Source organism: Paroedura picta, chromosome 2, assembly GCF_049243985.1.
Source record: "Paroedura picta isolate Pp20150507F chromosome 2, Ppicta_v3.0, whole genome shotgun sequence".
NCBI lineage: Eukaryota > Metazoa > Chordata > Lepidosauria > Squamata > Gekkonidae > Paroedura > Paroedura picta.
The window spans coordinates 150618636-150633755 of NC_135370.1; the positions used below are offsets into that span (position 1 = coordinate 150618636).

A 15120-nucleotide genomic window follows, 5' to 3' on the forward strand; every position below is an offset into this window, starting at 1 on the left:
CAAGATTCAGCGGTAAATAATCAAAGGATTCTTTTCTCCTTCCAAGCCCCCAAAGGGCAAGGATGCAGAGAGAGGGGACTATTGAAACAATTAGCATTTCTTCCTGCAGGAATTATTAGTGGAATTGCTATGACCAGGTATGAACAGTTCTGAGGCCGCTGTTCACTGCACTATACTGTTTTTCAACATTGTTATGCTTATTTGCAGGATGCTGTATGGGCCACATCCATGCACAAAATCCATTGTGCGATTATCCTACAGCAGCCTTTTTCAACCTTCTGACTGTGGAGGAGCCCCTGAAATAAATTTTCAGGCTTTAAGGACCCCCAGAAATGACGTCAGTTGGCCACACATCCCTGCCACGCCCCCTGGAAGTGGCATAACCAGCTGTACCCTTCACTTTTCTCTATCCTGCCCCTTGCCATTACTACGACTACTAACTACTAGTAGTACTACTACTCTACTATGATGGTTCTGCCTCATGTAGACCAGAAAGAAGAGCAGGAGCTGAGAAGACAGCCCAGACCCCCCCCCCCATACCACATCACAACCAACCCTCCCCCCCTTGACTTTTACACCCATGGCCTACCCACTGAGTCCTCTGGCTGGAGGTGGCAGGTTCCCTAGCTTGTGGCCAAGTCCATTTAGGCAGTAGGGAAAGGCTGGGGACCCCCTCCGGAACCCCTCCAGACCCCTGGTTGGGAATCCCTGCCCTACAGTGTAGAGATAGACTCAGGCAACCACTGAACTGAAGTGAACATTTTACTTAAATGCCTGCTCTGTGTGAGCTTTTTCAGCAGTGGTATAATAGCATACACACCTTCAGGGTCCTTCTGGGTTAGATCTTCTACCATAGAATTATGATACCGTGATGTAGAGGGAAATGATGGTTGTACCCTTATCTGGCAGACAAGGTCCCTTCCTTTCATGGATGACAAATCTCTTTTCTTTGCCTCCTGCAGTGACCGACTCTTGTGGCTGCACAGCATCTTTGCCCTTCTCTATTTCATCATAACCATCCTCTGCATGGCTCATCACTCCATCCAGCTTGACTACAAGGAGAATGAGAAGGTAAGGTGGCAGATCCCCCTCTTCTCTCCCTCCCGTTCTGCTCTTTCAAAGAGCCTCCGGTCAGTTTTGATTGTTGTTAGTAGCCAAACTAAGTTCAGCTGCGGGTCGTCCAGGATTGCTCCAGGAGAAGTGGCTTGCAACCCCAGTTTATTCTTGGACATACTTGGCAACCTTAGAGAGGTCTCAGTCTCAGAAGGCAGCTTCAGATCTTTAATGGTATCCTATCGCCAACCTCAGTGCTTGTTTCCATGTGATGGCCAGATAGGGGGTTTGCCCAGCTCTGCCCACACGGACGTGAATAAGCTTGAATTTCTCATCATGGCAGCAAGGAGAGAAGCTCCCTCTCCAGACCCAATACAGGAAGCAAGAACAGACTAATAAAGGCACCCTCAGCTTCAGCCCTTGATCCATCCAATAGGAAGAATTCATTGGGTTGCTCTGATGATCAAGGAGAGAAGCCTTGTCACACAATAGAAGTATCATGTATGAACGACTCATATGTTAAATCCTGAAACACCTGAACATGGGAAGTAGATTTCTTCCTAACGGCTTTTTAAAAGGGGGGAATTAATTTCAATCCATCCCAACCAGCTGAGAATCGGAATCCAGAATCGAGTCCCAGTGACCACTGAGACACTTGAATAGTTCCTGAATTAAAACTGTGGATCAAGAATTAGAAATCCTTTGAGGGTCCTTCATACCTGCATAGTTTCGACAAGACTTACCTCTTTGCATCCATTGTTTTGTTTTTTTTTCCAAATCATGGGTCTATTCAGACCTTCTCCCAAGAAGAGGGGAGGATTCAAACACTGTAGCTCTGGTGCAACTGAATTTTATATACCAAAATCTAGGGTTGCCAGATTCAAGTCCAGTAGCCTCTTAAACACCAACAAGAGGTTTGCCGGGTGTTCTTTTGCAGTCCAAGCCCATCACTAGGGGGCTTTTCGCACGCCTTCAAAATCGCACAATGGTTGCCAATTGAAAACGCTATTGATTTGCCGTTATGCACAACGTCGTTGACAATCTGCCACACACCTGAAACCAATCTGCAAAAAGCGCTTCCTTGTAGCGCTTTCAGGGAAATCCCCAAAAGTGGATTCACCCTCCGGAAAGCGATACACTCCTGCAACCAATCTGCAACACTAGCGAAAAAGACCTGTGCGTTAACATTGTTGCGGTTTCTACAAAGTCCCTCCCCCTGGCTCTCTCCTCTGATCTTCCGGCGAAGCGATCGCCATTTTTTTTTCTCCGAGCGAGCGGGGATAAACGCACCAGCGAGCCTCTTTCTGTTTAGAGGCTTCCCCGGCTTCAGTCCCTCCCCAGAGTCACTAAGCACAAACAACACTTTGGACACAAACAACAGAGAAGCCCGTTTGCTGATGTATTTTCCCTTTATTTTTTAAACTGTTTTCGGCCGAAAATCGGGCCCGTGAGGGGGGGGGGATTTTTTTTTTCACTCGGAGGGAGCGCGGCAACGATCAAACGACAGCTCAAACACACCGGGCAGCTGGATGGGTCTCTCCGTTGCAACGAATCAACACAGATTCGTTGCAATGGGTGTGTTTTTTTTTTTAACTTTCTTAAAGGGAAAGGGGCTGTTTGGGAGCATGCTAACGGCTGCCCATTGGCTGCTTGACGGCCAGGGGCGGGACGAGCTTGGCAAGAGCGCTTCCTTTCTAGCGATTTTTGCCGAGACTGGAAGCCTGTGGGAAACGCTACAAAACGCAACTGGCTTCCACTACAAAGGCAGGTATGCATAACGACGAATTCCACTATTTTAAATGGCGATTTTTCATTCAGCAACCAATTTGCTACAAAGATCCTGGTGCGGAAAGCCCCTAAGAGTTCGACAGCAGAGAGGAGGACTAGTTGTGCTCCTTGGCTGGTGTGGGAGAGGAAATCCAGGGGCGACTGAGAAGGAAATAGCTGCATGTTCTCTCACTCTTGCTGCCTCCACATTCTCAAGATAACAGGCAGCGTCTCCAGTTGAATGCCTGGCAACAGTAGGGAAAGCCACCCAATTTCCCCCATTCTCTGTTTTGATCACACCAGCAGAGTGCCTCAACAGATGCAGGAAACCTCAGGAATGCAGGGTACTGGGGGTTCTGCAAGGCTCTTATCACATTTTTAAAATTCCAAGCAACACTTTTAAACAGCAGTTCTTTTCTACAGAACCTCGATCATCTGAGTATTACTAGATCAAAAAGTGACATTTCTTGACCTCATTTCATCAGATTGTTTTTGTTGAAGATATGTACCCAGTTTCCATTGCCTGTTTAGACTGAAATCCAGAGAAAATGAGGCATGTTGAAGGATTGTTGTAACCCGTGACCATACAGAGGTGTTAAAAGTCCCACTGATTTCCAAGTAATTTAATGTGAATTGGGACTTTAGCAAAGCATAGTGGTGTTTGTTTGATTGTTTTTTGCGGAGGGGGGGATACAGGGCCTGGGGCTTATTCTTCACATCCTCCCCAAATATTCCCCAGAGACCTCCAATCCCTGCCAATTTTTCTCTATTCTATTATTGCACTCCTGCTCCACCCTGGTATGAACGGTGGGTCCCAGCCCGCTTCCAAATACATCATGTCAACACAGAGAAAAATGATATATGATTAAATGAATGCCAAATGTAGGAAACGATCCATCATTTATTCCGAATCTAGAGTTGTGTTCCTCTGGCAACGATGTGTCCATTTCCAGATCCGGGATTTGTCAGTGCAGGGTTCTAGACATCCTGCTTGTGCAGTATATCCTGAGCCCTGCTGCTTTTAGGTTCCTCCGTGTCAAGTGGCTTCTCTTTGTCCTTCCTCAGGTGGCCCGGACATTGATGGTAACTGGGATTCCAAAAGAGATCACCGACCCATCCCTTGTCATCAAACACTTCCAGTAAGTACATCCCCCCTCGCCTCAGAACATGTCCTTGTTTCCTTCCCTTTCTAGTCCAGCTGCTAGTCGATTACTGAAGGCACAGTCACAAGTTCTTTTTTTAAGGGCACAAGGGATTCTAGAGCTTAAATTGTGAAATATATAGGGGGATGGTAACCCAGGAGAAGGCCTTCTTAGGTGGGGCCCCAAAGCTCTCAAACTCTTCCCTCAGGGACATTCCTCTGTCCCCCTTCTGCTGCCACCTTCTGCTGCCAGTTCCCTCAGTGATCCCTCCTTCCTGATTAGTGTTTTAATTGCTGTTTTCTGTTTTCATATGTTTTTTTAGTTGTGTTATTTATTTATGGACGTGTGGGGATTTGGGGGGGGATTTTAATGGCTTTTAAAAGTACTTTTATCAGGTACGTTTTACGGTGCTGGCCCCCTTGATGGCCATTGTGAGGGTGGAAAGGCGGGATATGAATTTTGTGAAATAATGATAAGTAAAAATGGCCGCATTTCCCAGTAATAAATACGTGAATGGGTCTGACCCGAACACCACCAGCTCCGATTGGAGCAGGCTAAGTATGAAGCATGCCAAAGAAGTCGCTCTTTTGCACTTTTTTCTATTTTGTCCTTTGCTGTGACTGAAACATTGATTTCACCCATTTCATCGAACAGTTCCTGGCATGTGAGTTATATGGCCACGGGTTAGGCTTAGGAGCCTGGTTCAAATCTCACCACTGCCTTCAACTCACTAGGAGGCCTTAGACAAGGCCATGTCTTGCCGCAATATGGAGAGAACAAAACAGTCCTACCTTCCTGAAGCTGTTGTAAGGATGGCAACAGAATAATGTGTGTGTGAAGTACGCTGAACGCTGAATATAGTATGTTTATGTATACTACATATAAATGCTACATATTATTAAGCATTAGGGTGTGAGGAGTTACTTTAAAGTAATTAAAGAAGGGATTGTTGGCACAGTAGGGCCAGTGTGTTGTAGGGTGCTGGACTGGAGGGTGGGAGTCGCAGGTTGAGGTCCCATGCACTGCTGGGTGATGATGGGCCAGATGCTGTCTCTCTTAGCCTAACTTACCTCACAGGGTTGCTATTGTGAGGATAATGCAAAGGATGGGAGATCAGCGTTGTAAGCTTCTTTCGATCACAACAGGGGAGCAAACAGGCATAAAAATATTTAAATAAATAAATGAGGCACAGTTGAAAAGTGTTGCAGAGGGCGTAACCCATATATGCTGTCTTCCCTGGCAACATCCTTCCTGTAGCTTCCTGTTGGGAGTCAGGGGCGTTGAAATGTTGAGTCCCTTCCAGATGGGTTTATAAACCAATCCCAAATCCTGCTCATCTCTTCCTACAGTGAGGCTTATCCTAGCTGCACAGTGACTGGCGTCCAGTTCTGCTCCGATGTTCGCAAACTAATGAAGCTGGACTCAGAGAGGTGGGTTTGCATCGTTACAAACTTTTTGGAATGTGATGTGCATCCTGTATGCAGGAACAGTGCTAGTGCCTCTCTGCAGAACATCTTCCCTTGGTAGCAGTAAAGAGCATTTGGAAGGTTCTCCTCTTATAGGTGTTCCTTCAGATGCCTTGTGAGATTTTTTAAAATTTAGTTGAAACCTGACCTTTCTGACTCAAATCTCAGCCACTCTTTGCCTGATACAGACTCTCAGATGCTGAACTTACAATGTTAGAACTATTCCCTATCTAATGCCATCCACTTGACCCTGTCTGCTTGCATCCCAGGCACTGAAGAGTGGCATCTTAGGTACAGTTCATGTTTATAGAACTGTAGGGAGGCAAAAGGAAACAAAGATGGAATCCAGTCATTAGACAAGTACTGAACACATTAGTCTGGCCAGCGTGAGCCACGTATGTGTAATGAAGAGTCCTTTTTTTACATTGCCATTAGCTGTCTAGAGCTAGAGGGCTAGAAAGCCTCCTTTTATGGGCCCAACCATAGCAGCACAGGCCAGGAGTCACTCTGAGCCCAGCTGCTGTGGTGGATGCTGAGAGCTGAGCCAAGCTGGGCCACAGCCATGGTGGACACTGGGAGTCTCTCTGGGCTTTGAGTGGCTCCCAGACACTGCTGCCCAGTAGCTGGGCTCCAGGATGAACATTGGGCCAGGATGCCTTGGTGCATCAGTGGGAAGAGGGAGCTGGGATGTCCCCCCATCAGTTTCATAGCCTCACCCCCTTGTTATTTTCTGGGTTCTAATTCGGTTTTTGCATTGTTTATGGTATGTCTGTCCTGTTAAAAACAGTATATTTTTTAATATACTGGAATCTGCCTTCAGACTCAGCAAGAAAAGCAGGCTATTAATATAATTTCTGTTTCTCACAGGCGCAGGGCAATGGAAGGAAGATTGTACTTTACTACCAAAGCTCAGAAGGAAGGGAAAATCATGATCAAGATCCACCCTTGTTCCCGCATCTTCTGTTGCCGTATCTGTGGCTTTGAAGAGGTGGGTCACTTCTTGATTGACTGGGATTGGGCATTTGTATCTTCTCTTCTCTTCACTCCATTACTTTGCTAATCTGCTAGCTACTCAATCTATGCAAGAAACAGTCTCCTTCAACGAACTAAAATGTTGCTCTTTTAGCATAAGGGAAAGATGATCCTTATAATGGTTTCCCTATGGTGAAATTTCAACTCTGGATTTCCAGTTTCCAGTTAATGCTTTTTGAGGGCTTGTAAAGGTTTTACAGTTTTATCTTTTTAAAACTTAAAGGGTGTGGGGGAGCGTGAATCAGGAGGCCAAGGGGATTTGAATGGTATTTCTTAATTGGTCTTGAGAGTGCTTCTTCACAGTCTGTTTTGACAGGCACGTCATGGTAGGGGTCACTGATGAAGGTGTTAGTTGTTGGCAAATATCTTGTTGTTGTGTTTTGAACACTGGGATTTCAGCTGCCACAAGAGATCGGTCTTCAGATACTACAAGATAGGTCTTCTGGTTGTTTGTGAACAGAGGATAGTGTATTGGTCCTTCCAGTGCTGTAATACAGCTACTTGGCTGCCTGTGTACTGCTTGGAACCATCTTGATTGTCCAGGAGTAAGAGTTCCTGTGGGCTCTGACCTGGATAGCCAAGGCTAACACAGATCTCATCAGATCTCAGAAGGTACGCATGCTTGGCCCTGGTCGATATTTCGATGGGAGACCACCAAGGAATACTAGGGTTGCTACGCAGAGGCAAGCAATGGCAAATTCACCTCTGAATGCCCATTGCTTTGACAACCCTATGGGATCACCATAAGCCAGCTGTGATTTTACAGCCACAAAGAAAAGATTCCTGTAACTCTGGAGTACAAAGTAAGTTCATGGCATTTCAGTGGAAAGAGGTCTTCAGAACTAGACTAACCTCGACCCATGATTAGTGTTACCAGATGGTGTCAATAAAAATTCTGGACAAATGTGATGAAAATGCTACCTGAGTGAGGTAGTTTAGGCTGAGAGATTGTGACTGGGCCAAGGTCACCCAGGGAGCTCCCATGGCAGAGTGGGGATTGGCAGCTGGGTCACTCAGGTCCTATTCTGACACTCTCACCACAGCACCACACAAGCTTTCAGTGGCAGTGCTCTTGGGCAGTGTCTTCTGCAAAGCGGGCCTTAGAAAGGCCAGGATAGTTAAAGTGGCATAAATCTGAGCATAGATTTGCCCTTAAGCTTCTACTTTGTCCTATGAATTGTCCACAGATTCCTTTTAAGCATCCCAGGAGAAACAGCCCTGAGAATGGAACTCAGCAAGAGGCATTTGTGGCTTCTCTAAATTTCTTGCCCAGAAGCTGGACTAGCAAACAAGGCTTAATTTTAGCTAGTCCTGGACTGCCAGGATATTCTAAGTGGGCATGAACAGAGAACATTTCTCCTACCTCTAAATGATACTAGCTTATGGTTTTAGGCTCAGCCTAAACATAAGTAGGCTGTCCTGTGGTTCTTTAAAATGTGAATGTGGCAGGAATTGGGATGATACTGGGAGTGGTCATTCCAGCCCCATCTCTGGCCTGTTTTGCTATGCCCCTCTCATCTTCTTCAATATACCCATGTGGGAAACCAGACAGATATCCTTAGCATCTGCATGCTGCCCAGTGCACCGCAAGAGTAGCTGTGCCTGATCCAGACCCTGGTAGATGGAAGAATTTGCTGCCTTTTGCCACCACTGCCTGCCAGCTATGCATTCCAGGCCTTTTCAGTCCTAAAGCACCCTGTATTTTCTCTTTTCCCAGACAGTCCATGGAAATTCCAGACTGCTTTGGGACAATACCAAATATATGGCAACCCTAACCACAATGCCATGAAGTCCTGACCTAAGACGGACCACACCCCTGGCATTCCCTTGATTTTGAATTTTTGTTCTTTAAGGATTTCCTCCCCAAGACAGTGAGGGGGAAAGAGGAAGAAAAAAGACAGAACTGAGATGAGGGAATGGGGAAAGAGCCCTGTTTCTTCAAATGAGTTGTGAGGTTAGTTCTGAGGTGATGAAGACTCTCCCTCTTCCTCTGTACAACCTGCTTCATCCAGAGCAAACTGGAGGCCTTGCTGCATTACCGGCAGACCTCGGGCAACTGTCCACTGATCTGGAGTCCGTCATCTCCTTGACACGGTTATTGCTGTTCTTTTTCTTTAAAGTGATGTCGGACAGAAGGTACCAGCATGACCCAGTCAGACTCCCTCGTACACTCACACCTTCTGTGATGACAGATTCAGTCCCTCTGCAACTCTGGAGTTAGAATGTGGCTGTCAATGAATGTTCTATTGAATCTCAGTATTGTTATGGAGTCCGAACTTCATTCCTCTTCGGATGTCATGGAGCAAATCAGTTTATCCTCGAGTTGGGAGCAACTTCCAAAGAAGCATTTTGGAGTTTAGGGAAGCAGTCAACAATTACAGTCTTTAAGGAAAGAAAGAAAGGAGGGGCCAGATTCATACGACGCTCTCTCTGTTTCCTTTCCTCTGCCAGGTGGATGCTGAGCAGTATTATGGGGAGCTTGAGGAGAAGTTGACGGATGAGTTTAATGCCGAACGCAGCCGGATCATGCTCAAGCGCCTCAATATGGCTTTTGTCACGTTCCAGGATGAGCGGATGACTGCCACGTGAGCACCCACAACTTCGCATTGTTTCTTAGCACTTCAAGGGGTTTTACAATTTTGTTCCCTTTGCCCTCACTGAATGGGGCTGTCCAGCTGGTCTGCGCCAGGAGGTAGGGCTGGAACCCCGGTGGCCAAGATCCACGACCGATCTCAGTCCAGTAAATCAGTGCCTGCCTGCAGGGCCTCTTTCAGCGGCTGAGAAGCAATGCCCATGCGCATTTCTCAGTTTGGAAGGCTAGTGTTGCTGTTTCCCCCCCCCATAGGTGCCTTGAAGAAAAAGAAGAGCCCACCCTAAATACACATACAAGTTAGATACAGTAATTAAAACCATTTTGTGTATAACCTTTAAAAAAATGGTTCATGATTTTAAGAGGCATCTCTCATTACTAGGATTGTGCTTTCGGGGAACCTCAGCTGTGAGCAGGCATCTTCTAAGCAGTTGGCAAGAAGAACCTGTTCCAACCTTGCAAACAAGGGCCCGTTCTGCACCCAGGCGTTAATGCACCTTCAATTCACCTTAGAAGTAAATTTTCATGTTCTACACAGGAAAATCCAGCTGCAAAAGCCCATTGAAAGTGCATTATCCTCCAAATGCAGAATGAGTCAAGGTCTGGGAGGGTTCTTCCTGTAATTTGTGGGCTTTGTGGCCCTCTTGTGTCTGACCTGCACAGATGATTGTTTAACAAGGTGGTTAGACATTTATCTCATTAATACACATATCTCATTAAACCGAATCCAAATTATCTCCTCTGGAGTAGCTAAGCAAATGACTTTAGAAAGCATCCCAGAAATACATATTGGACAGCTAGGAATGCTGAATGTGAGGAAAATCCCTACAAGATGCATTCTAATGCCCTCCTCTCCCCAGTTTTGCAAGGAATGGAATTTTGCATTGGAAGCTCCTATCCCTCCATGAGGGTGTTTACTGCCACTCCTCCTGCCTCCATCCTACTGCATGCAGAAGACATACCTTGCTAGCTTGTGCTTGCCCAGTCCAAATGCACAAAACAGGTTAATGGTGGGCCTCCTGATGGCAACTGGGTTTTGGCCACTCTGTGACACAGAGAGTTAGACTGGATAGGCCACTGGCCTGATCCAACATGTCTTCTCTTATGTTCTTAGATCATTGCTGCGGACTGTGATCCATGCTAAGGGTTGCTACCTGAGTAATCAGTGGCCATGTCCATCTACAACACCTTTACTCCCAGGATCCTGTTATCCCTCACAGCTTTGCTCCCTATGCTAGGACTGGACAAGGGGTTTCAAAACGGCATTGAGAACACCCCATGATTCTTTAATGTGGTGCCCTGGTTGAGTCCTATAAGTGCTGGGAGGATTTCTCTCCTGAAACATGAAAGGGAAGAGGTGCTTCCTCGTGCTGTGATAAGAAACATGATCACAACTAGAAAGGCATGTTAGAGAGTTTAGTATCTGTGTGGGTGCATTTGTCCTCAGGCCTAACTTGTGCTTTATTTGGAGTCAGAATTTCTCCTTGCAGAGATATCTAGGAAGTTGTTCTCTGTCTTCTCTTTTAATGGAAGCCTTCAGATTTAGCTGCCTTGGCTTGTTCAATTGTTTTGGTTTGGGTTTTTTTTTTTTAAATAATTACAAAGTGATGCTGTGTGGGAACACAAGGCCACCCTTTTGTTGTAACCATGGCCTCTTCTCCTCTTCCCCAGTATTCTGAAGGACTACAGCCGCACCCACTGCCGAAAGCATCCACAACAGTCCTCCGTTACCACGGTGGTGAAGTCCCATTGCTGGGGGGTCAAATATGCTCCTGCCCCCAATGACATCATCTGGTAAATGTTCCTCCTTTTCCAACACGTGCTGGGCCGGCCCTGGATCCATGGGGCTGGTTCACTCAAGGCCACGGGTTGAAGCCACGGGCGAAGAGCCTTCTGGATCAGGCCAAAAAGCTTGTGCCTCATGCCATGCCCAGGTTTACCTTATTCAGCTGGCAGACATGTTCCCAAGAATTCCCCACTTCTGCTTTTTAAGCTTCCCTGTTGGGTATGTAGGGGACTTCTTTGACCCCTAGAGAGTGACGTCAAGTGAGGTAAATTGAAAGGAAATGTATCTGGGCACTTATGCTAGTCCATCTAGGCACTGTACTGTGAGCAGGAATAATCCTGGTGAGCCTATTTTAGGGCTGCTGCAACATTCATCACAGCAGAGTTAAGTAAAACAAGCCATTGCATCTGCTGACTACACTTAATGCACTTCTGCTGAGCGCAGAGAAGTTTATTGCTAAAGGCACACCAGAAGTCACTGGCAAGGGCCGTAATTGCTTCCAGAAAGTCCTCATGGCAAATATTCATCATCTGATTTTGACGGACGTGTTCTCCTGTGGATGCTTCTAGCTGTCAGCCTTCTTATTGATTGTGTTTATTGGAATATTTATACCCCACCTTTCCTTCTCATAAGGAGCTCCAGCAACCTTAAAGCTTTTATAGACATCTGCAAGCCAGATGTCAACTAAGCTGCTTCCCATAGAGATGCACTAGGAGGAAATGCATGGCGAGAGTTGCCAACTGACCTGGAGGAAAATGTCCTGGCCCTTCAATAGAAGCTTATTGGGATATTGTTTGCCAGGTGATGTTATTGACCTCCATGCTATGAAAAGCTTCAACTGGCCATTTCCACATGTTAAGCAGTTAAAAGTACAGGGTTTTTTTTTTTCTCAATGTCTGCTGGCAACTTTACAACGTCAACTTTTACCAGAATCAGTTAAAGGAGCTCCGAATCCCTCTGTTAAGGTACTACTTCTGGGAGGTACTAGCTGTTTCATTTCCTGCATTCCAGAGGCAAAAGAAATATCAAGAGCCTAGAACACCCGGGCGTTACTTTATTGTATGTTTCTTTTTCCCTTCTTCAGTTGTGAGAAGATTACCATGTATGCTCCAACTAAATCATTCTCTTAAATTCATTAACTTATTGGCCAGGATCCAAACTGGCCTCCTCCCTGCCGCCAAAAAGGTCAGGTGCTCTTGAGGCACAGGGGCTGCCATAAAAGAAGAAACTTTGTACATCACTTGTTCACAAGAAGAAACATTTTCATGTGCTGAAAGGTCTGGATTTCATCCACCATCTTTCTAGCTCTTCCAGAATTTTTCTCCCAATTCTTTCTGGAAACATCTCCTCAGTCAGTGGAAGTGGGCTCTGCAGATCGTAGGAATGTTGTGTTGTTTTATCTCCTGAATGATCATAAATCTCTGCCCCTTGTCCCTGGCCCACTCATTAGAATCCTAGCAGGTGTATCCATAAGTTCTAAATCCTGCAAGCTGGGCAGGGTATTATTCCGAGGCTGGCTATCCTGGCAATAGAGGGCACTGATACCTTCCTGGCGCACCCCATCCCGCATGTGCTTTCTTTCTCATAGGGAGAACTTGTCCGTCCGTGGTCCATCGTGGTGGGTGCGATTTATCCTGCTCAACATCTGCCTCTTCATCCTCCTCTTCTTCCTCACCACGCCCGCCATCATTGTCAACACCATGGACATGTTCAACGTCACACGGCCTGTGGAGAGCCTCAAGGTGCACACACCCCTCCCATGGGGTTCTGCCTGGTTGGCACCAAAGCTTGGCTGTGAAGAGGGGGACATCCCACTCCGTACCTCTCTGGGCTTGCCCATTCCATGCTCATCAAACAAAGGGAGGGTGCCACTCAGTGCATCACACTGGGAGTTCTGCCCCTGGCCCTGACTTGATAGGAAGGTTTTGGGTGCAGAACAGGAGGGAAACCAAGACTAATGCATGCTCTGTGCTAATGCCCATCATATTGGCTGTAGACATGCAAGCACACATGAAGTGGGTTATTGATATGAAGAAGGAACAACGTATGGATAGCAATTGCTGAGGCCAACAGACATCTGCCCTTGAGGCTCATTTTCTTTAAATTTATTATACAACTCTTTTCATCCCAGTGGGAACCCATTGGTCTCCTCTCCATTTATCCTCACAACAACCCTGTGAGGTAGGTCAGGCTGAGAGAAAGAGAGAGAGAGTAACTTACCCAAGGTCATCCAGAGAGTGGGGATTTGAACTTGGGTCTCCCAGAACCGAGTCCAACACTCACAGGCACTGCACCACACTGGTGTTCTGAAGAACTTGCCTTGCATGGCCCCAGCATCTTGTTTAACCTGGGCCAATGCATAAAATATTAGCATGCTAAGAACCATGTTTTCCTCGGTGGCACAGCTTGGGGGAATCAAGGTTGAATGCATAGCCGCTCAGGGCCAAGTGTCAGCAAGATGCTGGGGCCATGCAAAGTAGTGAGGCTCAGTTCTATGTCAGTCAGGCCTCACTCTTGATCACTGAAGCAGACATTCTCAGGACAAGGATCCTCTAAACGGGAGATCCGGCAAGGATGGGGAGTGACTTTCTCTCTAGCAGACTGTCCTCATAGAGCAGAAGTTTTATTTTTTTAACCCCATCCCCAGGGGGCTGCATGGAGAGAGATTTCTGGCACGCCAGGGGTAAACCTATACTTACTCCTTTTCTCTTTTTTTTTTTTTTTTTTTGCAGAACCCAATTGTCACCCAGTTCTTCCCCACACTGCTGCTCTGGGCTTTCTCTGTATTCCTCCCTTTCATTGTGTATTACTCAGCTTTCTTCGAGGCACACTGGACAAGGTAACTCACACGTTCTTACTTTTCAGACTGGAAATGTAATTACATATTTTGCTGCTGGAGTTAGTTTTGGCCCCACAAATTCTGGATCTCTGGGAGCTCTCTGACGATGCTAACCATTACAAAACTTCATAACCCCCCGATAACCTTAAGAACCAGTGCTTTAATAGTTAAAACAACTGTTTTGTAGTACTCAGACCCATAAATGAAAGCCTAAATTTGATGAGCTTTGGTGCAAACAGTCCCCAACAGCTAATGCACTTTTATTGTTTCTTGGTTCCAGTTTTCACATGAACTCTCTCCCCCTCCCAAGAAAATTTGTATCCAGACAGAAAAGCATGTGCAATCCAAATTATACCTGCAAGAAAATTCATGCAAATGTGTTTCCTTTGCATACGATATCCTAACATTACAATTTGGGAAGGGGAACATTTAGTGTGTCACTTCAGTTTATTGCAGAATTCTAATCTAGCTTTCCCCGATCACTTTTGCAGCCTTGGTATCTGCTGTTAATTCACATATTTTTTTTCACCCCTTGTAGATCAAATGAAAATCAGCTGACAATGCACAAGTGCTACTTTTTCCTGGTCTTTATGGTCATCATCTTACCTTCGCTTGGATTGACCAGGTACAGCGCAAAGAACTTACAATATACATCCAGGTCATACTGTCCTTTCAGCAGCTCTATCATGAACCCTCCATGATGGTTTGCAAATGGAATGCTATAAATATCTACGCTTGAAATTTAGCTCCCAGCATGGTGGAGTCCAGCAGTACCTAGTTAGAGTCTAGAGTTAACAGTATCTAGTAGAAGCCTAGAGCAGAGGTCCCCAACCTTATGGAGGTCTTGGATGCTTTTACAAATTTTGAAGGGCTTTGCCACCAATTGGCTGCCATGGCATTTCCAAGCCAAACACCTTTCTGTGATGGAGGCAACTGTTATCAACCGGATGCCCCCCAAAGACGTAAAGGTAATGCCTCCTGGGCTCTTGTGAAACACCTTTGCTCCAGGGACGTGGGGGACACCCGGAAATGGCTCTGTTGCTTTGGTGGAAGAAGATGGTGGGTGTTAGGAAGCACACTGCCAGAGACCAGAACCTGTGGAATTATAGAAAGAATCTCAAAAGGAGGTGCTCCATAGCTTGGCATGTGCTTTTTAGACATTGGTTTTCCCCATTGATTTGCAGCACCATTCCAATTGCAGCAGTCGGTGTAGCTGCAAGAAAGGATTGCTTATGCTAACTTTTCTCAGCTGTGCTGCATAAGCCCTTTGTAGTAAGGTCCTGTATAACTGAGTTTGCTCGTGGACAGCTTTCCAGGTTAGACAATAATGTTTTTAATATAATGCAAGTTTTTCCAGCACTGTTATCAGGTTCAGTACTATACTTTAATCAGGCTTCATCCAAGACTTGGGTTAAAAAGCTGTATCCTAAGATCATTTCAATATA

At 46.0% G+C, this 15120-nt stretch overlaps 1 protein-coding gene across 3 annotated transcripts in view; it reads left to right on the forward strand.

Moving 5' to 3' along the window:
* Positions 1–15120, forward strand: part of TMEM63C (transmembrane protein 63C) — an 88299-nt gene that overhangs the window by 62464 nt on the left and 10715 nt on the right. For all 3 annotated transcript variants that reach the window (XM_077323319.1, XM_077323321.1, XM_077323320.1), the window contains 9 exons: positions 963–1071; positions 3886–3959; positions 5312–5392; positions 6296–6416; positions 8912–9045; positions 10722–10844; positions 12425–12578; positions 13569–13675; positions 14214–14300. In XM_077323319.1, the coding sequence (XP_077179434.1) occupies positions 963–1071; positions 3886–3959; positions 5312–5392; positions 6296–6416; positions 8912–9045; positions 10722–10844; positions 12425–12578; positions 13569–13675; positions 14214–14300 (990 nt within the window). The remainder of the gene's footprint in view (positions 1–962; positions 1072–3885; positions 3960–5311; positions 5393–6295; positions 6417–8911; positions 9046–10721; positions 10845–12424; positions 12579–13568; positions 13676–14213; positions 14301–15120) is intronic.